The sequence below is a fragment of the Amphibalanus amphitrite genome, unplaced genomic scaffold (genome assembly GCF_019059575.1).
Source record: "Amphibalanus amphitrite isolate SeventyFive unplaced genomic scaffold, NRLGWU_Aamphi_draft 000003F_arrow, whole genome shotgun sequence".
Lineage (NCBI taxonomy): Eukaryota > Metazoa > Arthropoda > Thecostraca > Balanomorpha > Balanidae > Amphibalanus > Amphibalanus amphitrite.
The window spans coordinates 886,448-913,740 of NW_024881500.1; the positions used below are offsets into that span (position 1 = coordinate 886,448).

Below are 27,293 nucleotides of genomic sequence, written 5' to 3' on the forward strand. Positions count from 1 at the left end.
CTGACCCCAATGACCTTTGACCTGTGACCTCTTTTCTGTGACCATGTTTGGCCGAAATCGCGGTTCGGCGCATGTCGGCTCGCATTAGCCGCGCGTTTGCAAGCTTTTCGTGGTTTCAAACGTTCAAACATGTGATTTGATGTTGCTCCCATGCATTAGGGTGGGTGTCAAGGTCACCTGAAGGTCAGGTCAGGTCATTGACCTTTGGTGACCTCGGGTGACCTCGGTTCACTTTTTCGAGTTTTACATGTTTCTGGGCTAGTTTTTGGAGCTGAATTCGAATTTAGCAACCATTTGAACATTTACGAAGTAGTTTTGGTGCCTTCGTAACATGTTACGAAGCTGTCCGAGGCGGTTGACACGTATTACGAATACCCGTCACAACCCCTACCGGTTGACCTGACCTGACCTGACCCGACCTGGTCTAAATGCTTAAAGACATCATCTCTGATCAAAACTAACACGATATTCGTGATCAGCACCCCGGAAAACCACATAGCAGCCACACTTTACGACTTTCTAACAGGTCCCGATTTTCCCGGTTTTCGGGTCATTGACCTGACCTGGAAGGTCACCCGATGGCCTAGGACCTTAAAATTGGGTATCATCGGCTTCCTCTCGTGACGGGCAACACGCTCGTTTTTTCCGCGAAGCTCTAGCTTGATCAGGGGCCAAACGCGAGGGGGGGGGTCGTACCAACCCCCCCTTGTGCCGTCGAAGGACTCAAAATGGCCTGTGCCGGCGAGGGATAAGGAACATGTAGGTCAGTCGTACCTACCTTTAGGTACAGTCAGGAGAATTCGTTAAAGTTGGCATGCATGTCAATAATTGTAAAACCGACATTGACAATCGTGCTGCACTAGATATAAAATATATGACATTTATCCAATAAGCATAAGAAAACCGTATGTATACGTGGAAGACCGTAAAAATTCATTTATTTAAGGTTGTAATGATGTTTTACTGCAAAATGTGTAGAGCTGAGCACACCTTTCACATGCGATGCCTTTTATGGAAATATCAGTAAAATATTGCACCTGTATCTCAGACGCGAGCTTTGGCAACACTGGGACCTTGATTACGAGCTAGCGAGCGAAGCGAAGTCTTTTCGACATAACGGAATTGTGGCGGCCAGAGCCCAAATTTCAGACATGCCAAAATGTTGATTATTTTTATTTTTAACTGACCAGTGGAGGTCGACGGTGACTTCCAGGCCCTTAGATTTAAATCTCTCTGAATGTTTTTTTTTTCCAGGGCTATCAAATGCCGTTCAAATTATGAAAATCAGAGCTGTAGTTTCGGAGACTAAAGCCCCCCCCCCCTCCAGTAACTCGCGAAATGATGATCCTATAATGCGCGGGCTAACCCGCACCGTGGTAGGGGGCGTTTTTACGCCCCCTCAGGCTTTTCGAGGTCACCTCAAGTGACCTCACCTCAGACAAAATTCAAAGGCTCGTTGCAGCTACATTGACTGAACGATCGCTTTGAAATTTTCAGCTATTGATAAGAGTAGCATTATTACGAGCGAGCGAGCGCAGCGAGCGAAGCGAAGTCTTTTCAATACTAGATGCCGGCAGCGCTCTTGCGTTGCCTTGGGCCAGAATTGGAGGAACGGTACTGAAGGCACACACCGGGCCAAACCACCGAAACCCAGACTCAAGGCCCTAAAACATAAGGTTGGACGAAGCTTTATACCAAAAATGTACTAGAATAGCGCACGAGTCAAAGCTATTTCCGCTGTTTCTTTACAAATATGTCGCAAACAAGCTTTTTCTGTAATAAATCATTATTTCGAAGCCAAGCGACCAGTTGCTATAAATTCAATAAGCAAATACTTATTTTTCATATAAAAGCCTAGCTTATATAGTCCAACTCTAGTTGAATAATCAAGTAGCTACTAAATTTTCCAGATGTGACACATATTGCGCACTTCAGACAAATGCGTTGCTAGGGCGTTGCTAAGGACTCTTTCGCATGTTTTGCTGCATGGTTTTTGTTATGAAGTGAGGGAAGTGAGATGGACAGGCTTTTTGATTTTTTTTCCGGTGTTCTAGGACCGTCTCAATTATTAAACTTGACATACTTTTCTTGCTTTTTTATCCGAGGCTTTTTCAATAATTGGTAGATTCTAGCGTGGAAATAAAAGGGCGAGCAGGCCACAGGGGTAAATGCAAGTCGACTGATAGTGAAATAAAAGGTAGAAGTGGCTGTTCCATTAGATTAGAAATTTAATGTGATGTGATGGAACATGAAGCAACAGGATCAGACGCAAGAACCACCAATTAAGAACCCAGAACCAGCAAGCGCCATGCAATCAAGAGCAGCCATGGTAACGTTTGATTAGCTTTCACTTTTCAGAAAACCTTGGAAGACGCCAGAGGGTGAGCAATCAAGAGATCTTACAAGACCAGTAGTTACTTGAAAATGAGAGCCACCAGGAAAATCAGTAGATTCTTCAATGGCAACACATTTCAACATCTATCTAGCAATGATTTGCACCAGCGAGGTGCTATCATTGTGTTTTGTGTCTGCATCCCTATAAACTGCTCAAAAAATATTTGTCAATAAATAAACAAACAAACACAAATGCGTCTTTTTCTACTGAAAGTAAGTCCTCCAAGTGGCAAGGGATGAATCATAGGCGTAGGAACAGGGGGGGGGGGGGCGGGGGAGCCATGCCCCCCCCCACTTTCGGAGGTGGGGGGGGCCAGCAATGTTAACTGCCCCCCCCCCCACTTTTGCTGACTTTAGTGTCTGTCTCTACCTACCACCCGGCGCAAGGGCGCACACAAGGGGGGGGGCACACGGGCCCGTGCCCCCCCCATTCGAGTTGGGGGGCCCAACTCGAAGGAAGGGGCCCATTTGAGGCGGCCGAAGGCCGCCTCAAATGGGCCTCTAACTAATCCTTAGACCACCGAAGAACGTGTACAAAGGGCCCTCAAATGGCCTTAAAGGGCCCTCAGATGGTCTCAAAAGGCCCTCAGATGGCCTCGAAGGGCCCTCAGTTAGCGTCATAGGGCCCTCATCTGGTGTCAAAGGGCCCTTAGATGGTGTCAAAGGGCCCTCATATGGCCTTAAGGAGCCCTCAGATGACCTCAAAGGACTCTCAGATGGCCTTAAAGGGCCCTCAGATAGCCTCAAAGGGCCCTCAGCTAACGTCAAACGGACGTCAGAAGGCCTTAAAGGGTGTCAAAGGTCCCTGAGCTGGCGTCAGAGGGCCATGTCCTTGCGTCAAACGGCTCTCCGAAGGCTCTAAAGGGTCCTTTGCTGGTGACAGAGGGCCCCCAGCTGGTGCCAGATGGCCCCCAGCTGGCGCAAAATGGCCATCAGAAGGTCTCAAACGGTCCTCAGCTGGCGTTAAGCGGCCCTCAAAAAGCCTCAAGGGGCCCTTAGAAGACCTCAAGGGCCCTCAGAAGGCCTTAAAAGAGCGTCAAAGGGCCTTGAGCTAGCGTCAGAGGGCCCCCCAGCTAATGCCAGAGGGCCCTGAGCTAGCGTCAAACTTAAAGTGCCCTTAGCTGGTGTCAGAGGGCCCCAGTTGGTGTCAGAGGGCCATCCATTGGCGTCTAATGGCCATCAGAAGGCCCAAAAACACGATCCTCAGCTGGCGTCCAACGGTCTTCAGCTGACGTCAAGAGGCCCTCAAAAGGCCTCAAAGGCCCCTCGACTGCTCAAAGGGCCCTTAGAAGGCCTCAATGGGAACTCAAGAGACGTTAAACGGCCCTCAAAAGGCTTGAAAGGGCCCTCTGCTGATGGCAAAAGGCTCGCACCTGAGTCAATAAGAGCCTTGTCCAAAAACGGACCTGAGAAACCTTGCCGGCCCTGGTTATCTGCGAGACACCTACACTTACCTGAGTGGCCCCCGTTTACTGAGGGGCCCTGGTTATTGATGGGGTCCCTGGTTACTTAAGGGGCGCCTGGTTACCAGAGGGGCCCATATGGTTACCTGGTGGGCCCCTGATCAATTGAAAACCCCTGGTCATCTGAAACGCCCCTGATTACCTAAAGGGTCCCTAATCACTTGGATTCAGTGACATAGCAAGGGAGCGAGGGGGTACGTGCCCGTTCTCGGGTTTAGGGTTCCTTCGAAACCGAGGGGCCCTGCGGCGCCAGTTGGTAGTAGAGGGTTCGCGCTGGCCGCACTTCAACTCGGAAGGACACCACAGGGCTTGTGGGGGCACGTCATTGGCTCCTATGTAGCCACAATTATCTTCATAAAGGCCCAATGCCGGTTTTTGAGAGACCTCGCCGGCCGCTCAGGGCCCTAGTAACGGCCAACGAGGAATTGGCTGCTATGGCTCCACATCCGTCTGTGATAGACAACGGTCCACACCAGTGTTTCTAAAGGCACCCACAACGGCAACTGCGAGGCCCCTCGCCCCACCTCCAAGGGACCCCCACCAGCGCATCTTAACCCTCGCCGGACCTATTGGTTTTCTACATACGCGCCGGCCGAGGGGGGGGGGCGGGTACGACCCCCCCCTCGCCGTTTCGCCCCTGGTGGAGCTAGCGCGTCGCGGAAAAAACGAGCGTGTGCGCCGTTACGAGACGCAGAGATTGGTACCCGATTTTAAGGTCCTAGGTCAACCGGTGACCTCTGAGGTCAGGTCAAGTGCCCCAAGGAACGGTTCAGGTTTTGGTGAATAACTTCGCAAAAAACGGCCGCAGAGCGCCGATTTTGGCAGCATCGTGTTCGTCTCGCTCAGGCGCGTCGAATGATATACTTTTTGTCCGGGTCAGGTCAACTTGGGGTGTTGACCTCAGGTCAAGGTCAGGTCAGCACCCCCAGGTCACGAAGTTGGTCGAAAGAGGTCATGTCGCATAGCATTCGATTCGGCAGGTCTTCCTGAGTCCATTGGTGGCTTTCTCGACTCGCTAGCTCAATTTGATCAAGAGTTATTGACGAAAAACTAATATGACCTTGATGACGTCATAAATGACGTCACGCAAGGTCAACATTGCAAAAGTGACGCATCTAACCTTGCAAGGAGTGCATCAAATCACGATTCTGTGTGCTTGAGATAGTTGGAGATCGTTCCCGGCGCCAGAATAGCAGTTTTCATTTTTCCCCATTGACTTATAATGGTGAGGTCACGAAAATGACCTGACCTCATATGACCTTTAGGAAAAATCCGAGATATACAAGTTGTGGGACTCATAATGGATACTAGATCCTGCAAGTTTCATTTCCCTGTGACATCTCCTCTGGCAGTGAGGGCGTTGCGAAGTTGCGACATCTGAAGACCGTGCAGAGGTTCACTTATGACGTCATAGGTCAGTGACCTGACCTGACCCAAAAATGTGGTTGGTGTCAAAAGATGCGGCTTGGATCAAAGGTCAGGTATGCTAAGTTTGAGCTCTCTATCGCCAGCGTGTTCGGAGCTATCGCGAAAAAACCGTATGGGGGGGGCGGCACCCGCCCCCCCCCCCTCGGCCGGCGAGGGTTAAGGGCCTACATCGGCGGCTCTGAGAGTCCCCACACCGACGCCTCTGAGGGCCACGTACCAGTGACTCTGAGGGCCTCTTACTAGCCTCTGAGTGTCCTTGTCAGCCTATGACGGGCCACTTTCCACTTGCAGGCCATTTTGCAGGGCCACACACATGCCAATGATGGCCCCACCAGTGTCTCTAAGCCCTAAGACCCCGCAACGGCGCCTGTGAGGACTGAGGACCCAACACCAGCGCATCTGACGGCCTTTCACTGGCACCTCTGAGCGCGCCACACACCGGTGACTCTGAGGAGCTCGCTCGCTTCGCTCGCTCGTAAAATACCATGTAAATTAGGCATTAGTGTACATTAGGCACACTCCTCGGGCATAAATGATACTTTTGCTTGCCGATTTTCCACATTTTCTCATGCAAAGACCGTTTTAAAGAGACCCGTCTGCCAGTGAGACTGGACCCACCGTGCCTCCCTCCTCCCATCGAAAGGTCCTGGATACATCCTTGCCTGAGCTGACCCCGGGCCACCGGGTGACTCGCGGGCCCGGGGTCCGCGAAAAAAAAAACATGCTAAAAAAAACATGCTAGCGTAAAAATATAAATGTTTTGAAAATTAAGCTGGTACCGAAATAATTGTTTTACCTACCATGCATTGACAAACCAATTGCTCAAGCTTCAAACCAACCGAAATATAGCCCCGTGGGCCGTATTTTTTTTTTTTGGGGGGGGGGCCTTCGGCATGGGGGGCCCAGTTCGAAGGTCGTGCCCCCCCCCCATTCAAAAATCCTGTGTGCGCGCCTGCTCATGACTACTTCACGACCATGATACATGTATTTCTTAATTTGAACTTTTTGACCCAAACACGTACACATATGATAAAATGAATGTCACCATCGTGTTCTACGCCCCAAATTACCCATAAAACATGTGTCACAGGCTGCGAATATCAGTTTTGATTTTCGGGGATATGTGTCTACCCGGTTGACCTGACCTTGACCCTGACCTATGCTTGACTGACCCCTACATGGAGCTGACACTCTTGTAGGCCTTATATGATGGATTGTGCACCGTTTTGACAGAGTTTATGACGGGAGGCGCCCATTGTGAAGTCCTGAAGTCCATGCTACTGAAAGTCCGATTTCAGGTGTTTGACCTGACCTTGACCCGACCTGTGACCTCAAAATTCAACTTTAAAGTACTCATCTGAAGCGTCTCGTCGCGTTTTTTCGTTTGCCGCCTCGTGCGTTTCGCTGCGCCTATTGGTTCTCGAGTTATCGGCTGGGGGCGTTTAACGCCCCCCCCCCCCCCCCCCAGCAAACGGTGGGTGGCGAAATACCCCAGCAACTGCCGGGTTAAGGACCTGCATCGGCTCTGAGGGCTCAACTTGGCCTTTTCTGGACTCTGGGGTCCAACACCAGCCCAAGCCTGTCTGAAACAGACTCTTTCCGCAGTCAGGAAATCGCATGCGAGAGCCTATTCAAATACATGGAAGCACGCTCGCATCAACCGCACGCACCTCCCGGATGCGATTGATGCGGGAAGAATTAGGGGAAAGTGGGTGTATTGCGCCCTCCTAACCAATTGCGCCCACCAACATTCCCACGGATTCAATGGCATGTTTAAAATTTTGTGTTCGAAAACATTATTTTCACTACTGGATTGTTCATTTTATGGCCCAAACACTCCGATGAAGCCAATCAGCAAGGCTCATTACGCCATCAAAGATGTTATGGCGTTTTCTTAACTTTTTTGCAGTACTTTGAACCGTTGGCTATAAAAATTTACGTTATTTGTGTGATTTTCAGAGCGATATTTAGAAAGAAAAACCCTTTTTTTACTGTATTTCACTGAAACCGTAAACTTCCTGCAACATCTTAATGATAACTTCCATGCTTTTATTAAAAAGTACCTCAATTTTAATTGCGCCCATGGCAATTGCGCCAGGGGGGGCGCAAATAGAATAATGGTGTAGCCATTGTATCACGACAGTATGGATGCATCATTAACTGACTGCAATAAAGAAGGAGTTTAATGTCAGGCAAGGGAGCAGCCCGCTCTCGTCAGTCCGCAAATTATCTCTGTCGTCAAACTTATAATGCAGCTGCCATTTAGGCTACGCCTTGTAGTGTAATTGACAAAATACGACATTTTCAACATGGACTCAGGCGTGAGAAGTGACAGCTATGATGAAAAAGTAAAGACTGATGTCATTAAGTTGTCGAAACGATAAAAATTATTAATTTTGAGAGAACCGATTGAAAATTTAACTGTATAGGCGCATAAGTTCACATATATCTAGTCGGTTACAGTAAACGTTTTCGTTGCACTTTTACAAGCGTACGGACACACGTAAAGTTATCTACCTCGGCAAAAAACATCGCGATTTATATCTACATTTATTATTCATCCAGCCTGAATAACATTATAAATGTTTAAGTAAGCCGCAATGACATTAGACTGCCGGGGTGTATGCATTCCGTCTCATTCACTTAGCCATGTTAAAGTATAGGGCGCAATTGGGTTCTAATTGCGCCATCCCCCTGGCGCAATTTACAGCAGTTGTTGGCAAATGCGCCCTTTTGCATGTTTCTGAAAAAGCAGCTGTCATAAGCAAACGAAACATTCTTAATTGATCGGGAGGCTCTTAAATCGTAGCCAATGAGCTCCCCTTTGAAATGGTTACCAGTACATGCTTATATCTCCAGCACTTTTCTTGCAATTAACGTTTTTCCTTAAGGTGGCGCAATTCACCCTCCTTCCCCTACAATGTATTTGAATAGGTTCTCGCATGCGATTTCCTGAACGCGGAGTGGGTGCCACACTGACCCCTGAGGGTCCCATCCTTGCCTCAAGGACCCGCATTAGCCTTTGAGAGCCTAAGTCGGCCTCTGATGGCCTCAAACTGCCATTTTCAAGCCCTGTACTGGTCTCTGAGGGCCTTAAACTGGCCTCTGAGGGCACAAACCGACCTCTAAAGGTCCCACACCGGTTGCTGATGGCCCATTTTCTGCCTCTGAGATCCAAGACTGACCCTTTTGTGCCTCTGAGGGCCCGTACTGGCTTCTGAAGGATCGATACCGGTCTCTGAGGACCAATGTCAGTCTTATAAGGGCCTCACACTGATATCTGAGGCCCACATTTGCCTCTGATGGCTCCAAATTGAGGCCCTATTTAGTCCCCAATCAGCCTATAAGGTCTCTGATGGCCCTATTTTGTTGTCTGGCTGGGGGCCCATGGCTTACACCTTTAGGCGTCACGCACTGGCCTCTGAGAGACCACATCGGCCTCTGGGGTTCCATACGGGCCTTTGAGGCCGCTATGGCCATGGCCTCTGTAAGCTAGCACCGCCCCCCCCCCCTCCGAGGGTTGGCAAAGTTGCCAAGTTGCCCCCACCCCCAAACGCCAAGTCTGCTACCGCCCCTGCATTCAGATGCATCCATTGTAAAAAAAAAATAACTTGCACTGCAGTGATTGGGGGCTGGGGCACTGGCTGCTAGCAAGTTTTTTTTTCTCGGGAAACCGAAGTGGTAGTTCCTACCGGACGTCTGGCCGGACCTTTATTTTTGCATTTGCTTCTGGGTGGGCAAATCGACGCCACTGGGTGGGCAATTGTGGTGACTGGGTAGGCATTTGCCCACCCAGTGGGTATGTTAAGGAGGCCCTGGTGCCACGTGAAAAGTCAAGAGTGTTCAAGCAGTTTTGCAAAAGTAATGATTTTGAGAGGCCCATATCTCATCAGCGGCTTGAGCGATTGTCTTGCGGTCATTTTTATAGGGTAGCTGCATCCCTTCTACCAAAGGTAGGATACTCTTCATCTATGTGAGTGACCCCCACTGCACGTGCAAAATACAACAATAAGAGGTGCCAAATTTGTTCCCATTTCAGTAACTCGGTAATTACTGGGGCGATTTCGCTGAAACTTGGCATACAGGTAGGCACCCACCAGGCAATGCATTCCCATGTGTTGCGGTTAGGGTGCTACTGCACGTGCGCACGTGCAGGGGGCGTTTCCAGATCTCGAGAACGGCTGGGCCGATTGCGCTCAAATTTGGTACACGGTTGGGGACCGGTTAGTAGGGTGCCGTGCAAAAGTCATTTTGGACCCCGTTTGCACGTGCGCACGTGCAGAATGCCGCTTCCAGATCTCAGGAACGGCTGGGCCGATTGCGTTCAAATTTGGTACACCGCTAGCGACCGGTTAGAAGGATGCTTTGCACAAGCCCGTTGGAGTACCCTCTCGCCCTTCTGCACGTGCAGGGCTCACTATCTCGCTCGCTCGTTCTTCGCCCAAAAGGCGTTTTACTGGTGTATAAGATGTTTATCTCGGAATGTTGATATCTGTGACCTGTCCTAACCCTCGTCGGCACAGGGGGGGGGGGGTTGATGCAACCCCCTAAGGTTTTTCGCAAATAACTCGCGTAAAAAGCGGCCGATCGCGACGAAACTTTCAGTACCCTCGCATTGATCAATTTTACACCAACCCTGAAAATTTCATGACCCTGACCCGAATGACCTTTGACCTGTGACCTCTTTTCCGAGACCACGTTTGGCCGGAATCGCGATTCGGCGTATGTCGGCTCGCATTAGCCGCGCGTTTGCAAGCTTTTCGTGGTTTCAAACGTTGAAACATGTGATTTGATGCTGCTCACATGCATTAGGGTGGGTGTCAAGTTCACCTGAAGGTCAGGTCAGGTCATTGACCTTTGATGACCTCGGTTCACTTCTTCGAGTTTTACATGTTTCTAGGCTATTTTTTTGGAGCTGATTTCGAGTTTAGCAACCATTTGAACATTTACGAATTAGTTTTGGCACCCCGGAAAACCCTATAACATCCACACTTTACGACTTTCTAACAGGTCCGATATTCCCGATTTTCGGGTCATTGACCTGACCTGAACCCGATGACCTAGGACCTGAAAATTGGATATCATCGGCTTCCTCTCGTGACGGGAAACACGCTCGTTTATCCGCGAAGCTCTAGCTCGATCAAGGGCCAAACGCGAGGGGGGTCGTACCAACACCCCCCCCCCCTTGAGCAGTCGAAGGACGCAAAATGGCCTGTGCCGGCGAGGGCTAAGGTCAGGTAAATTTTGCGACCTCTTCCTTATCTATATGTCAGTGGGAGAAAATTGATCACACTGAATCGGAAAATTGCACCTGTGACCATTCCATGTGCCTCTGAAGTCATCTCATGTCATGATCACCAACAGTTTTTTCTATAACTTTTGATGGAGACGTGCAAGAGCGGCAACAGCTCGACGATACGGATTGGCTGATATTCAGTATGACCTTTTACATTCAGGTCATGACCTTGATCTGAGGTCAAATTTTCAAAATGACTTTTCAAGGTTAACTTATGGTGCATTCGACGCGTATCGACGAGAGGAACACGATGCTGGCAAAAGTAACGTGTCGTGGCTCTGTTGAGTCAAAAGTTATTACCGAAAAGACCTCAGATTTGACCTTGAAAATTTGACCTCAGATCAAGGTCATGACCTGACTGCAGGAAAGGGTCATGCTGCATATCAGCCGATTTTCGTAAAGACGGCTATTTTTAGTTTTTGCCCTCTAGAGGCTAAACCGTTGACCTGAGGCCAAATCTGAGAACAATGCTCAAAAAGGCCTGTGAAAGAGCCATCGAATGCGCTTTCCCGCGGCGCTGCAGCTCCCGAACTATGCGTCAGGTGTTTCGAAAATTGTTGAAATAGACAAAATCTGACCTTCGATGACCTCTGGTCACTTGACCTTTGACCTGACCTAAAAATTAGTTCCGTCATTATTTTTGACGCTCTTTCGAATGTCGCTTACCGCGTGTCGCTACGTGACCCGTAGCCAGGAGCCGAGTTAGACGGGGCGTGACGCCCCTCCCCCCACCATGCATGACACAGAAAACTCAGACCAGGCCAGCACGGCGCGGGTTAAAATCAGGATGCTTTTATTGGTAATTGGTTCGCCAGATACATGCAAGTAAATTCATAAAGTTTATGACACGTAAAAACGTTTTTTGCACACCGCACAGGGGAATCAGATAGGTTTACCTATCTATCATCTATGTAAGTACATTAGGCTGCTTTATTTAATTAAATGACATACGTGTTGAAGAGATAATAAAAAATAGCACACAATCATCTAACTGGCCCCTAATAGTATCATATGACATATCGTAAAGAAGTGACGATAGTTTTTTTTTTGCTACCAATCATTAGCGCAAACACGTGCGAAGCTCGTAACTACGGACTTATAAGATCTCCACAAGTCGAAAAATATTTCTGAGTAGACGGTTGCACAAAATAGGATTTATGTCAATCACCATTTTTCTTCTTCATTTCTTTTCTTCTCTGGCGCTGTCTTACCTACCTGGCTACCATATTTCATAATCGTTCTCATATTCCTGCTCAACTTCTTCTAGTTCCCGTATCATTTCATCCACTTCGGTTTCCGCTGCCTTTTCTTGCGCTGTGTCCACCACCTCCTCCTTCGGTTCCGGCATTTCCTCCTGTTTCTCTTCCACTGAGTCCAGCCTCTGGTCCTCCTCTGCCAGTTCCTCCCAGTTGATGTCGAGCATCTGCTCCACCTGCCTGAGCCGCCGCTGGGTGCCCTCCAGGCGCCGCAGCAGCTGCTGCTGACCGGCCACCAGCCGCTCCAGCTCGGCGCCGAGCGCGGCCACGCTGCGCGAGTGCTGCCGGCCCAGCCGGAGCGCCACCACGCGCAGATCCGACTCGGGCAGACAGCTGATGTGGCTGAGGGACCAGAGACCGCCGCGGCACTCGGCGGTGGTGCGCTGGCTCTCGGGGTACAGCTGGTAACCGGCCGAGCACTGGTACTCGGTTACCGCTCCGGAGCGGGTGCCGTTGCTGGACACGGTGGTGGCGCGCGGGATGGTCGGCGGCGGAGGACAGGTGAGCGGCCGGCACACCGCTGAGGCCGCCTCCGAGCACGGTAGGTCACCCGCGCACGAGGCGCGGTAGCCTTCGTCGCAGACGAGACGGACGCTGGAGTCGCCCGTGCGCTCATAGCGGCCGTTGGCGGGCTGGTCGAGCAGCTCGCATGTGTCGTTCGCGGGAGACAGCGGCTCAAAGGCGGCGATCTCCGAGATTGAGAGGGACGTCAGTCCGGGAGCCGAGCTGAGGACCTCCAGAATCAGCGGACTACCGTCTTCGGCACCGATTAGCTCGTCAGAGGGACAGGTGCAGGCAGCCAGTCCGGTCAGATCCACCTCCCTGGAGATATTCCTGTCGCAGTGACACTCCGTCCAGCTGCTGCCCGAGTTCAGATAGACCGAGTAGCTGGCGCTCAGCGTGCGAACCAGCACCAGATCGACGGAAACGCCATCATCGAGCGTCACATTCAGCGACTGTGTGCCCTCGCTGGGAGTCAGCATCGTCCATGTGCCCACCTGTCCGTCAACAGCCAGTTCTGACCCCAGGCCCAGCAGGGCAGATCGGGGGAACGCCGCGGTGGCCCTGCCGAACGCCATGTTTCGGTGGCAGGTCGGCGGCGAGTCGCTCCAGCGCCCCTGGTGGCACGTGCGCCGGAGTTCGCCCAGTGTCTGTCGGAAGGAGAATCCTGCCGGGCAGGTGTAGGTGACCGTGGCACCGTGCGGGTACAGCTGGCCGACCGGCGTGGTCAGCGAGCTGCCGCCTCCCACGGACGGAGCTCCGCAGGGCAGCGAGCAGCTCCGCTCATCCTCTCCATTGTTGCAGTTCTTCGCTCCATCACACAGGAGACTTTGCTCGATGAGCTTACCAGTGTCGGAACACATGTGGGCATCTGCACGGCGTTTTCTTTCTTTTTCTTGGTAAGCAGAGCTATGACGAATTCGATAATCCGGTTCTTCACGGTAGGGGTAAACTGTAGTTTCACTAGATATCTTCAGCTCTACTGATCCGACCAGCGTGCCGCCCTGTGTACACTGATAGACACCGGCCTTGGTGGCGCTCAGCAGGCACTCGTCGCTGAGTACGTCTCCGCCGCGTCTGTTCCAGCGGCAGCCCTGGTCGTCGGCCGGACGGCAGACCAGCTCAACGGCCTCGCCGCGGCGGATCAGCACCGGTCTCCCCGCGCCCTCCATGGTGGCCAGGAACTGCCGCGGACTGCGCGTGCAAACGTCCGCCGCCACACAGCCTGCCAAACGGACGGCGCAGCTCGTCAGTTACCTACCGTTACTCATGGTGGGACTACGGGAACAATTTTCCAATTCCTTCAATTCGCTATTTGTGTATGTACATGATTACCTAACCACGTTTGAGAGTTATTTTTAAGCATGACCCTCGCCCGAAGTAAGACGCAGTTAACTTTTATGTTATTGACTTGAATGCATCAAATGGTCCCAAACTGACCCCGCATGTGGGCATTATGGTGCCCGATAAAAGAACAACCCGGGGAAGGACACGTTCCACATTAGTCACCCTTTGACCCTTATCATTTATCAGTCGCTTATCGCTAAATATTTCCTAGTAAACGTTCGGCAATCGGCCATTGCTCCTATCGTTAGCATTCGATGCTAGAGATAACGATATCGAATGCTATAGCCTTTTGTGTGTGTGTTGGTCACAATATTGATTGCTGGTGATCTGCTTCTGTTTTTTTTGCCTATTTTTATATTTTCGAACACCCCTTAGAGAGTGTGTGAATACCCCCCCCCCCCAAACGACGCGAGTTTTTAACACGTAACGAACATTTATTTGAAATTGTAAAGTAAAAATGAAACTTGCCCTACGTATAGGCATTTTTTTTAGTGTCTAGTCGGTAAAGCGCGCTCAAAACTTTTTTACCATCTCCTGGAGAGTTCATTTTCATCAAACCCGCAAGATAATAGTATATTGAAAGGGTAACTCGCTGCTACCATTATGTGCATAGTAACGGTACGTGGTTAATATGAATTTATTCGCCAGCGAAGAGTATTATTACCATGTAAATATCAATATTACTCTCGCGATCCAGAACATCACGAAAACTCTTTCCTCCTGGGTATCGTGACTCGGGTACAGATAGTCGTTTCATGCGTGGATCTTGTTTACCCTCGTGAAGATGATATTTGAAATGGAAACAATCAGCCAATCAGAAACGAGATCGGCCGTTTGCGGTTTGAAGGCCGCGCGCATCTGTCAGTTTTCGGCCGTTGGTCTCCGAGAGCGGATGTGAGCAGTGTCGGTGCCGCGCGGCGTGGCCGTTGGTGATTGTGCTTGTGTGTTGTTCATCGCCTATAGAGCCTCTGTGGACATTTTATTGTAAGTACCGATGTGCTAGAGCATTGCGTGCCGTTGAGTGGTGCTAATTTGACCTGGTTAACGGGACCCCGTGCACGGCCACGTGACCTAGTGTTGTGAGTACGTACATTAATTTTGTTGTGATGCTACAAGTTTATGCATTTTGTTGGTGACTTTGAAAAAGCCTTGCACTGTAGTGATCCAGTCTCATTATCTCACGCAGACGGGCGACCACCCAGGAACGCCGTCGCTCACTTCAAATATTGTGCGCTCTGCCTAATCCAATATGAGGGCGCTGAATGTCTTGTATTCATATTCAAATTGCATTCAAGTTGTATCGTGGTGTTTATTTACCGCTTGTGCATTGCTGAACGGTTTGTATAAATTTGTATGAATAAGTGAAGAGTCTCACAATGTTCATGGTTGGTGTGCCCCTCGTATTGTTTGTACGGAAGCCAAATATACCTACATTGTTGCTCTTGAAGCTTTTTTTTTAGTTGGTGAGCTCCGGTTAACAGAAGCTTCGTGAAGCTTCTGAAGGAAGCGTCTGTGGGTCTGTATACCATCCTCTGGGGGGTTTACACTAAAGGAAAGAGTAAACATTACCATGTAACAAAGGGTAGGCCATAAGAATATACTCTCTGTAGGAGGGTAAAGCACAGAGTAGATGATACGTTACTCCCTAAAAAAGGGTTCCGTTAAAGATTTACCCTTTCAAAGAGTGTAACCCAAAAAATGTTACACTCTAGACAAGAGTAAATCAAAAGAGTTTACCATTCAGAAGATGGTAAAAAACGTCTGTGTGTCATGTTACCCCTCCCTGGCGAGTTTACTCTTCATGAAAGAGTAAAATTTACCATCTGGAAGGTGGTAAAAAACGTCTGTGTGTCAAACTACCATGCTATGGCGGGTTTACCCTTCAGGAAATGGTAAAAAAGTTTTCAGTGGATCGCGACATCAAGGGTATGCAACTTGAAATGTCTGACTGAACCTTTCCCGATCCATCAACATAAACCACCTAAATAGCCCGAGTAAAAGGTCATCATTACCGATCACGGCGACGACAAAAAGCCGCGTCATTGAGTGCATCCTCAACGTGGGGGTCTTGCGCCGCGTGCGTTGTGAACTGTGAACTGCTGTCCCGTCCCGCTGTCACCGTAGAACCGTAGGGTGGACACGGACTGCTGCCGTCCTCTTCCGATGCTGACGCCGGGGAACAAGACGCGCAGACGGCTGCAAGGGCACACCGAGTCTCCTGGCTGCGTCCACCACTCGAACGCAGCCGATATTCAACTATCTCGCTGGAACGCAGCCCCCAACTCTACACCACTGCACGTTTCGAACCGCCCGACGGCTCCGCAGTGGCCACGGCCTCGGGCGTCGGGCGTCGAGCGATCGGATCACAATCAGTCAGAGCGCCGCTATCGCAGAGTGGTCGAGGTGACTAAGCGCTGGCGGTATCAGTGCTGCACCGGAACTCGATGTCTATCTTCACCCTCTCAACAGACAGGAACGTCCTGCTTCGACGGTAGGCATCTATAAAGGCGGGTATAGCAGTAGCACCCATGGACGTCACCAAATAATTTTGAGCTGGGGGGGGGGGGGTACCTGTAGGTAACCTATCGGGATCAAGAAAGGTGGTGTGGTATGTACCTATGTAGGTACAGCCCACCGCTAAAGTAATGTGTGGTTTTACCAATCTCAACGATTGGCTTTGACCGACGATTTTTAAATGCGGACTAATTGAAAAGAACACGTCAATAGCTAAAGAATTGCAGCTGCAAGGGTGACGATACATATGAGCTACATTCAAAGTTTCATTGTAGTCTGGCTAATCGTTCCTAAGCTTCAGAAACAGAACATACCCATGACTGAAACCCACATTACTTCTGCTGTGGACTGTACGTCCTGCTTCAACGGTAGGCATCTATAAAGGCGGATATACCACCCATGGACGTCACCAAATAATTTTGAGCTTTGTGTGTGTGTGGGGGGGGGGGGATACTATACCCGTGGCCGTGTGTAACCAATTGGGATCAAGGAAGGTGGTACATACATAGGTGCCTGTCCTGTTATTTGAAGCCGCGGTGACTCGGAGCACTTTTTGGGAAGTATACCTACCTTTGGCCCCACATCCAGAAAAGTGGTTTAGTGAAACCGCTTTTCTGGATCCGCCAATGGCAGAGTGCAGGCATGGTTGCCAGCAATCCCTTGCGAAGGATGGGTTGGCATAAAATGCGCGCAAGCTTTTTTCGACAACCTGTGATTGAGAAGGTAGGCATTAGGTAGAGCAATTAAAACAGCTGAAATGGGTTTAACTCATCCATAAGGATCAATTGATATGCAACATGAAAATTTCCGGTCAGGTCGTGACCTTACCAGACCTCTACCTGTGGCCCAATTTTCCAGTTGAGCCTCAACTCATCTTGCGCACGTGCAGGGGGTCGTTTCTACATTTCAAGAACGACTGGATCGATTGCACTCCAGTTTGGTATATGTACTGCTGGAGATCGGTTAGAAGGGTGCCCGGTGAAATCTCGCTGCGTAGTATTTGTATTTCGCATTAAACCTTAATTACAAACAAATCCAACGTCTGTTCAGTCACTGGACTGCTGTGCATATCAATTTTTTCTTTGTTCATTGAAAAATCATTTTCTTTTTGCAGTATATATCTCAATAATACTTCTTAAGTGCTTTTTTATACACTCCTTATATATTGTTTGCCGGCTGTTAAATTTTAGCTGCGCTATATTACAAGAGCTTGCGCTCGTTTTCTGCGCAGCTGTTTCGAAAGTGATGATTTACAAAGGGACCGTGTATATCACACCACGGTGAGATTTACACAATACCGGCCATTTGTGTAAATCACACCCACCCCGGTGTATACACAAAATCTACTACGTAGTGTAAATCACACCCGGGTGAGGAATACACAGAGAGGGCAGCTGTGTGTATATCTCACCACGATGTGACGTCATAGCAACGCTGAACGTCCATTGGTCAGAGCAGTGACTCTGCTCGCCCATTGGTCAGATCAGACTAAGCACTACGAATATTCCGGCGCTATTCCGGGCGTCCTCTCTCTCGGAAACAGCTGACCGCCTGGCCTAGTGGTGAAGGTGCTTGCACCATGATACGAATGTTGCGGGTTCGAGTCCCGTCGGTGCGGGCGCTTTTTCCCGCATTTTCGCTTTTCCTTGGTAGCGGTGGGTTCGCTGCCGACCGACAAGTTTAAAAGCACCAATACAATATGGAAAGCGACGTCTGAATGCTCGTGGCGAAGCGGTGCAGTGCCGAAGGCAATGCCTTAGTAGAGATTACAGGCAATGGTAAGTCAAATATTTTTAGGTTAAGTGGTTGTGTATCTGGCTTCAGGCCGAAGGCCTGAAGCCTGATGCACAACCACTTAACCTAAAAATATTTGACTTACCATTGCTTGCAATCTCTTCATGCGAGTACCTTCTTCCTCATCCACGGGTAGGCAAAAATCAGTAGGTCAGGTTAGGTTAGGTTAGGTTAGGTTAGGTTAGGTTAGGTTAGGTTAGGTTAGGTCAGGTCATGTCTAAGGTTTGGTTAAGTGTCTTGTTACCGTGCCTACTGTGTAAATCTCACCCAGGTGCTGCGTGGTTTGACACCCAGGTGTGATTTACCCACTACCGAGCACACAGTGTATATCACACCCTGGTGAGATTTACACATTGGCTAGGCCTACTGTGTAAATCACACCCAGGTGCTGCGTGGTTTGACACCCAGGTGTGATTTACACACTAGGAGCACATTGTGTATATCACACCACGGTGTGATTTACGCATTTGCCGGGCCTACTGTGTAAATCACACCCAGGTGCTGCGTGGTCTGACACCCGGGTGTGATTTACACACTAGGAGCACATTGTGTATATCACACCCCGGTGTGATTTACGCGCACAGGAAGGGGTATTTACTGTCAGTGGTTCTGTAATTTCATACTCCTGACTTGGACTCCTTGCCAGTTGCCTCAAGGGTGAGTTTGAGTTGGCATCTCAATCTCAATCTCAATCTCAATCTCAATCTCAATCTCAATCTCAATCTGATCTTGATCTGAGTTGCAAGGAGGAAGGCATGCCAAGGCGATAGGCTATGCTGGCAATGTGAATGCTATATGATCAATATTTTTATTCACATTACTTTCAAAAGAATTTAGAGGTTTTTGGGCAATCATTTTTGAAATTTTGAAGACATTTCAATTTGGCTGAAGTTTTAGCAAAGGTTAGACCATAATCATAATATGCATGTAAGGAGAATCTGTCTGAGTCTGCCTAAGTCGGTTTGAGTCTGTCTGAGTCACTGAGTCATTCTGAGTCTGTGAGTTGATCGGAATAGATTTGAGTCAATCAGAATCAATTTGAGTGGGTTGAGTTGGTCTTAGTTAGTTTGAGTTGGTCTGAGTCAATCTGAATCAGTTTGAGTCAGTCGAGTAAGCTTGAGTCTGCCTGAGTCAGTTTGAGTCTACCTGAGTCGGTCTGAGTCTGTGTCTCAGTCGATACTGATAGCGTGGTACGTTATCTTCTCTTCCAGTGACATCACAGCATGCTTTGGCCTGGCACGGCGGCCTAATACAGGAAACCTTAACCTTGACCTTGAACGAAAACATTTGCCGGCGGCGCCCGCGGCGGTGACGCCAGGGTTATCGATGCCGGAATAAAGACATAAGACATTTGCAATAAAATAAAACATGATTCATCATTCTGATTAAAGAGTAACCCTCATCATTTGTCTTAAATGAACATCAGCTTACAAAAGTAAGGTAGGCATAAGGCAGGTATCTACCTACTTAGTTTTCTTGCAGAAGCTCAAGCTTAAGGGAATCCTTAGTATCAAATACCAATGATGATCAGATACCTACATTTTTATGAAAATGAGTAAATTAATGAGCTTGCTAAGAGTGGTAAGTAGGTACCTACCTACCTAAAATATGACGCTAGTTTAAAAAAAATAAATTTAGCTTGAATGTTTGGATGGACAGATTGACTTCACCTCATATTGCCCTCAGATTGAATGGACATTGATTGACAGAAGTCCTAGACCTTACTACGCAGAGCTTGTTGCGTAGACCCTGACCACTATTGTCTGAGCACAGTGCCAGGTAATAGGAGAATTTTTTATGTGCCGCCAAAGTTAAATCATCCTTGAAAGCTGGACACGGTCTGTCCCACCACTCAACTGACCTAAACTGGCTGTGGCTGCTTCCACCAACCGCAGCCGATCCCCGGCAGGAGTCTCGTAATATCAAGCTCCGGAGCGATTCCAACCTGGGCTCTCACTACCGGTTACTGGGATTCCAACACTCTACCACCTGAACTACAGAACAGGCTGAGCTACATGTCAGTGTTCCCTGCCTTTATCAGTAAAGGCTAAGCTTTATGGTTTATATTAATATTGGTTATAGAAGATGATTTTTTAGGCTTGAGTAGTTTGATAAAAAAAAAGAATTTCCTTACATCACTGCAATAAACTCTGCTGTTTTACCCCAGCAATATTGTCTAGAATGTCTTATTACAAATTCATTAAACAGTAGGTACCTAAAGATGTCAGTCAGTAAAAATGAACTGATGCTGTTTGACTTTCTTATTTTGCCACTAAGAGTTGCTGGATGTCATAAATATCACGGATGCTCCAAATGCTAGCCCATTTTAGCCAGTAATTGAAAATGAAATGCACTACAGTCAATTCTTTGGTCATATTTTTTCCATTGGTGCCGGCTTCTTCTGCTATGCCATTGCAATTTATCTTAGGGTGTCAAGCATGTTTACAAAATTTTCATGACTTCAAATCAATTTGTTAATGCTAGCAACTAGCAATTCAGTTTTGGAAGGCACTTACATTAAAAACTAAACTCATTGCTGTTCACTATTTTAGTATCTCTGTCAAAGATATACGGATACCCAGAGCACCTAGATGAAGTAATAACTTAGAAAAAGGAAGAAATGAAGATTTATTTCAACCATGAACAATGATCTCTATGAATTGATAGACCTTTGACTTCTGACATATATATTAGGGTGATGACTGAGGTGTCAACTGTTAGGAGCAACAAATGCCTGGTTATGATCAGGACCTCGGTCAGCATATTACCTGCAATGTGCAGGTGATCTGCCTGTTTGAGGTCAAAGGGCTTCCTTCCAGTAGCGCCCAGTTTCTTGGTGCATCTGACTGGCCTGTGTCCTCCTCCACAGGGTGTATTGCCCCGTCATGTGGGTGCGCTCGTCGTTTGGCGGGGTCGAGCCGTCGTCTGTGGCACCCGTCCCGAGCCGGCGACGCGCCCGCCCGGCACGCTCTGCCCCCCGTCCGGCGCCGGTGCCCGCCGCTGGGGTGGGGTCGCTCTGGGCCGAGCGACACCGTCCGACCAGCACCCAGCAGCTGGCCGTGCACCGCACCAAGGTGGAGGAGCTCGAGCGCTGGCTGCTCGACACCGGGCGCCGGCTGACGGCCGGCTCGGCCGCGGTGAGGAGGCCGCGGAGAGCTGGGCACGGGGATGTTGATATCCTGGGCGTCCGTATGCTGTTCTGACTGGGTTAGAAATAACGATCGTTTGCTTAAACTGGATCGTTTTCGTTATCTTGACCGCCTACGATAATTGGATCTTACCTTGTTTTACCCATGTGATCTTTCAGATTTTAGGCATATTTGATCAGGGGTTAATCCAAAAGTCGCACAGCAAGATAACCTTATCGAAGCTCTTCATTGGCAAATCATTTACATCTCCGTACTTTGATTGATTTTTTCTTTCTGGAACCTGTTGTAATCAATCTGTGGCCTATGACTAAATTGTGTCTCTCTGAGTTCTGACCCTCCTGTGACCTGACCTGTCCCCCAGAGTCCGTTTCTGCTGGTGACGGGACCGGCCGGATGCGGAAAGTCGGCCTGCGTGCGCTGCGTGGCGGACAAGCTCGGTCTTTCGCTGGTGCAGTGGACGACCCCCGCCTCGGGCCGGCACCAGCGCGACAGGATGCTGGAAGGTGGGTAGCGCGCCGGCATGGTGACGTGTGTGTTTGAGCGACAGATTTATCGAATGGCTGGACATCTTGATTCATATTTTTACTGATATTGAAAGGTTAAAAAATAAGCACCCGAAGCGGAGTCGTCGACATAGATGTTCATTATGCGCGTTGATTTTCCTGCCAAATTAAACATGTATGGTCGCTACTCGCTTATGATAACCAGTCCAGCGCCTCACTTTCTAACCCCGAGCGCAGGACGGAAGTCTCATTAGTCACGCAATATTGCTATCTCGCATCCCTTTACCGTTTATCAGCCCGACGAATCAGGCGTTTCAACTTATTTCTGGAATTTCCCGTCATCAGCGGCAGGGCTGCGGAGTCGGAGTCGGAGTCGGAGTCGGAGTCGGTCGGAGTCGACAGTTGTGACCGGAGTCGGAGTCGGAGTCGGAGTCGATTTTAGAAACCCGAGCCGGAGTCGGAGTCGGAGTCACCGAAAATCTGTCGACTCCGCAGCCCTGCTAGGTCTGCGGAGTCGGAGTCGGGAGTTGGAGTCGGTCGGAGTCGACAATTCTGCCCGGAGTCGGAGTCGGAGTCGGAGCTGGTTTTTGAAAGCCGGAGTCGGAGTCGGAGTCGGAGTCGCCGAAAATCCATCGACTCCGCAGCCCTGATCAGCGGCTCCCGTGTCCCTCCCTCAGATCCCTGGGAGGGCCAGGGCGACACGGTCACCCCCGAGGGCCAGCTGCGGCAGTTTGCCGACTTTCTGGTGCGGGCCAACCGGTACGGCTCGGTCCTGCCATCTGGTGGCGGCGCCGCGAGGCTGGTGCTGGTCGACGATCTGCCCAACGCCATCAGCTACAGAAAGGAAGAGTTCTACGACGTGCTGAGGTGAGCGTCATACTAGCTGGGTGGACTGTGTAGTGTGGTGAGCTTGTTCAGGCTGGCCCGCTACTGCTGAGTGGGCTAATTTGGCAGGGTTTGGATTTGTTGGGTAGGTTTAGCCACCCTCACATCGTAAGCAAATATCACACTTCTTTGGTTTTTAAGCGTCATGTTTGGACGTCTTCCGTGTCCAGAATTGAGGGCTTATTTTACCCAACTCCATCCCTGACCCAGTGTTCCGTCTGTGTTCCCTGGCCAGGCGGTACGGACGCGGTGCTCGCAGTCCGTGTGTGTTCGTGATGAGTGACGGCGGAGCACGCTCGGACCTTGATGTGCTCAGCGTGTTCCCCGACTCTGTGCGGGCTGAGCTCGGCATTCATCAGATCACGTAAGTTGGGATGGAGCGCTCTGGTGTGGTAGGCTGTTTCAACCTTCGTAAATTTGTCTCATGCGGGACATTTGATGTAGGTTTTGAGTGGTAGGTTTAAAGCGAAATATCTTGATGATGTGGGTCCGATTAGTTGCAATTGCTACCTCACGCTTGGCGCCCTGCATTTTTCATTTCATTGCTTGAATTTATGTGATGTGTAGAATTTAAACCATCATTCTTCAATGTGATTAGAACAAAACACATTTCGCTGAGTTGACGTCCGTCTAAGAGTGTGACTGATCCGACCGTGTTCGGCAGGTTCCGTCCGCTGACTAACAAGCAGCTGGTGACGGCGATGGAGCGGGTGCTGACGGCGGAGAAAGGTCAGAGACGCTGCCCGGGGGGGGGGGGGGTGAGACGCTGCCGTGGGGGGGGGGGCTGACGGCAGAGACAGGTCATTCGGTTAGGTGATGCTTGAGCAGAATTTAAAAAATCATCAATAATTATAAAAGTGATTAATGATTTCTTTAGTCATTCGGTTTTGTTTTGACGTTGAACAAAGTTATCTTCTTAAGAGCAGCGAAAAAAAAACTCTTGAAACGCTCATGTAGCCTAACTTCGCAATAATTTGTAACTCGCTTAAGATCGCTAGTATAAGCGCCCCTGCCCGTTCATGTCTCCGTCTATGATCCAGCTGGGTTCTCGAATGATGTGACCTCTAACTAACGGCCTCTACCAGGCGTGTCCCACCCGGGTAAGGCGACTCTGGAGGAGCTGGCTGCTGCCGCCTCGGGAGACATCCGCTCCGCCATCAACGCCCTCCAGTTTCTCTGTGTGCAGCCCACACCGGGAAGGACGGGTGAGTGACGACTGATGTGAGAATAGCTGTATGTGGGACGGAGAGGGGATATGAAGCTATTATAGGGAAGTTATGTGACAGTAAACCATGTTATATAGTTTGCCTTGCTTGGCTGTTAGTCATATCATATAACAGTTTTCTTTTTGTCCCAGCTATAATTTGTCTGATTTATATTGATTCTTGAATTCTTGTTGGCAGTAGGTAATTATTATTGCAAGCCTACAATTATGCAGCTGTGTTGTCAGGGACTTTTCCAGGACTGGTAGACTTTCAGTACCTTAGCTTTGGTTGTTTGATTTTATACCGATTCTCACCAATCGTGACGGTGAGACATTATCTCTTCTTTGTTTAGATAAGTCAGCCAAGACCAAGTCAAAAGCTGCGCCGCCTCCGTCGAAGAAGGCCCGGCTGAAGTCTGATCCGGCAGCTGAGGAGGCGGTGGCGGCCGTCGGTAGCAGGGATGCTACGCTGGGCCTCTTCAGGGCCGTCGGAAAAATCATGTATGCCAAACGTGAGTGTTCAATGTCTTTGGCAAACTTGGGCCTAGAGACTGCAGCACTTTGTGGTTTTAAATGGCTCCATTGCTTACAAATCACAAAACACAAAGTCGACTGTCAATTTGCCCATTATTGCTTGGCTGATCACACCTTTCTCATTGATTTTCTCGATGTGACCATGATCCATTGCATTACGCAAATGTTGTGTAGTCGTTTTGCCATTAGCAAGAGACACCTAACCCGAGAGTGGCCGCTCTCTTGGTCCCCCTGTTGTTGTTGTTGTTCTCCCCGGGTCGGCTCACGGCCGACCGTAGCCCAACGGCTCTCGGTGACTAAGGTAGCGGCGGCTCAAGGCCGCCACGGCCCCGCCGTCCCGAAGCTGCGTAGGGTCCGGTCTGATATTGCCGAGTAGGCGCCAGGCGGAGCCTCGCGCCAGCCAAGCACGGGCACCTCAGCAGTACGTGCTCTGACGTGTCCGGGCCCTCGCGACACACCAGGCAGCGCGCCGCCGGGCAGGCCAGGTCGCTGCAATGTGGGCAGTCGCGCTCGGGGCGGCGTCCGATTCTGTGCAGGTAGCTCTGCGAGCGGCTCCAGTGTCCCGCCCGCAGCTGATCTACGCTGACCGCCTCGCCGCGAGACTCCAGGAGCACCGGCATCGGCATCCGGTCTCTCATGATGACCGGATGGGACCGGATGGGAGTCTGGGAGTCTTGGTCCCCCTCGATCGTTCTCTCTGCCGCTCTATCGGTCGCCTCTCTCGCTCGCCCACATTCACCCCTCTCTCCCCCGTCCTCCCAGGCGGCGAGGGCTGGGAGTCGCCCGAGCTGCCCGCCCACCAGTCGTCCCACCGTCGGCCGCCGCTGCTGGAGCGGCATCCGGAGCTGGTCTGTGCCCGCGCCGGCGTCCAGCCCGAGACGCTGGTGGCCCACCTGCACCACAACTACCCCGAGTTCTGCCCGAGACTGGAGGACGCCGTGGCGGCGGCTGGCTACATCAGTGATGCGGATATGATCACCGCTGACTGGCAGGTAAGGAGTAAGGACGGGCGAGGTTGGGATGAACACAGCCAGTGGAGGGAGTTGCGGTGAAGCGAAGGACTGGAGAGAGTAATTTCTCTGAAATCAAGCAAGGATCTACAATTTGGCAAATTCGATTTCAGACGCAGGAGGCAAAACTGCTAACAAACTTGATGTAGTGTTAGCTTATGCAGTATTTACAAGGTAGCGCTTGGTTCGTTTAGCCGTTTTATGACATTCGTACTAATGAAGGAATTAAAATGGATACCAGATTTGTGCTATTTCTTGCGATATGTCTTGTGATATATTTTACGCACAGTCCCCAAAAACGAAACAGGATTTGCCATGCACCTGACTGCCACTGACCATTTGCCCTCATGTTCCGACAGTCTCGAGTGGCCATGCAGGCTTACAGCAGCTCGGTGGCCGCTCGGGGCGTCATGTTCTGCCGCCAGACCACCGTCAGCCTCGGCTTCCGGCAGTTCTGCCAGCCGAGACTCACCGCCGTCGAGCAGCAGCGCGGAAAAAGGTCGGTATGGGTTTTTGTGGGCGCACTTTGTGATTTGCGTGCGTACTGCTCACTGAGTCGAACTTATCCATTATTTTGCGCTGATGATCATCACATGCATTAATTTAGTGATTTAGTGCTTAACATCTGCGATGTTTCAGTTTGTAATGTCATTAATTATTTTAGGCCTATGACTTCGCCTGTAAGTGGAGATTGCCCTGTTGGCGATTATGCAAATGAATAAATAAATAAATAAATAAATAAATAAATAAATAATAAAGCTATGTATTATAATAATTACATACTTTAGACGAGCCAACGGGCTATCAGTTTGGACTATGTTGTGAAGCCTGGCATGGCAAGGTTAGATATGGACTGGTTGGGGTATATTTAGGTAATATTGACTGGCTGGCTGGAGTATCATGTCTGTCTGCTGGATTGTGGCGACTAACCGCACAGTCTAACCTGCCACCCATAGACTGGAGACTCTCCGCGACTCTCTGGCCGAGTGGAGGGTCCCGGCCGACACCCTGGTCACTGAGCTACTGCCCTTCCTGCGTCTGAGGGGCGCCGCCGGGCCGTTCCGCCCGAGCGGTGAGACGGGGGACGCGGGGTGTACTATCAGGGATAGAGCCTGGGCTGAGCTCTTGGGTGCTATATCATGGGTTGATGGAATCCGGGCAGCTGGTAGTCTAAGTTTCGAGGATAACACCCGATGGGCACCTTCTGTTGCTCTTCATCTTTTTTCTTGTTATGAAGTGTCACTGCATGGTTTCTGCATGTGTCTAATTTATGGTGTGTGTCTCTTGCAGCGACAACTCTGCCTAGCTACGACATGCCGTTCTACAAGCGTATCTACCAGCCTGCACTGGACAGGTAACTACGCTAGGCGGACGCAGGCGATGTCCAGAAAAAGAAGGATTAAAAATAATTTCCATTGCTTTCTGGTTGAAACTTCAATTGATTTCTGCATAATTGTTATACCGTACACGATTCTTTGGGCAACCCATCAAAAGTACCGTTCGTTTGTGCTTCTCCGCAAAGTGTTTCACCATTCCATTGCATGTTTGAACATCGTGCGCTCACCGGGAACTGAGTTTCTTTGACTGAGGACCGCCCTTTCCTCCGCCAGGCCGGGAAGCTGTGATAGTGACGAGGACGGGGAGGAATCTCTGGAGATTGAGGAGTACGCCGACTGAGGACAGGTCAGTCCTCACATCTGTACTCGAACTGATACCACCGTCGGTCGGCTGGCCCGAATATCTCTTCAGTCGGTAGAGACGCTTCTACATACGTTCCACAGGCGTATTCCATCTCATCACCAGCTGTGATGTTGGTTTCCCGAGCGAGTAGCATTCAGCAGGTGCGATGGCACGCTTTAATGGTGCCACGTGACAGTGATTCGGGTGTATCCAATATTTGTTGTCATGTTCTTGTTAAATAATGCAAAATAAATAGTTTATTTATGCTATTATCTGCTTGTAATCAGCTTTGATTCGCGTCTATATGGCTTTTTTATGTTAACATCGCTTTGAAC

At 49.8% G+C, this 27,293-nt stretch overlaps 2 protein-coding genes across 3 annotated transcripts; one reads left to right on the plus strand and one right to left on the minus strand.

Moving 5' to 3' along the window:
* Positions 1 to 11,357: 11,357 nt before the first annotated feature.
* On the minus strand, positions 11,358 to 16,098 carry LOC122364193 (CUB and sushi domain-containing protein 2-like). The gene is made up of 2 exons (XM_043334376.1): positions 15,698 to 16,098; positions 11,358 to 13,563 (listed from the first exon to the last, which is right to left on the minus strand). The coding sequence occupies exons 1-2, from the start codon at positions 15,735 to 15,737 to the stop codon at positions 11,801 to 11,803; spliced, it is 1,803 nt and encodes a 600-aa protein (XP_043190311.1). The 5' UTR covers positions 15,738 to 16,098; the 3' UTR covers positions 11,358 to 11,800.
* Positions 16,099 to 19,204: 3,106 nt separating this feature from the next.
* On the plus strand, positions 19,205 to 27,227 carry LOC122364323 (cell cycle checkpoint protein RAD17-like). 2 transcript variants are annotated; one of them, XM_043334624.1, is made up of 13 exons: positions 19,205 to 19,428; positions 20,863 to 21,130; positions 21,504 to 21,645; positions 22,323 to 22,512; positions 22,766 to 22,894; positions 23,195 to 23,259; positions 23,616 to 23,735; positions 24,088 to 24,246; positions 25,031 to 25,260; positions 25,638 to 25,777; positions 26,235 to 26,350; positions 26,569 to 26,632; positions 26,889 to 27,227. In XM_043334624.1, exons 1-13 carry the CDS (start codon positions 19,409 to 19,411, stop codon positions 26,953 to 26,955), a joined length of 1,710 nt encoding a protein of 569 aa, XP_043190559.1. In that variant the 5' UTR covers positions 19,205 to 19,408; the 3' UTR covers positions 26,956 to 27,227. The 2 variants fall into 2 exon arrangements, with proteins under 2 accessions (XP_043190559.1, XP_043190641.1); XM_043334706.1 differs by having other exon boundaries at positions 19,294 to 19,433.
* The last annotated feature ends 66 nt before the right edge of the window (positions 27,228 to 27,293 follow it).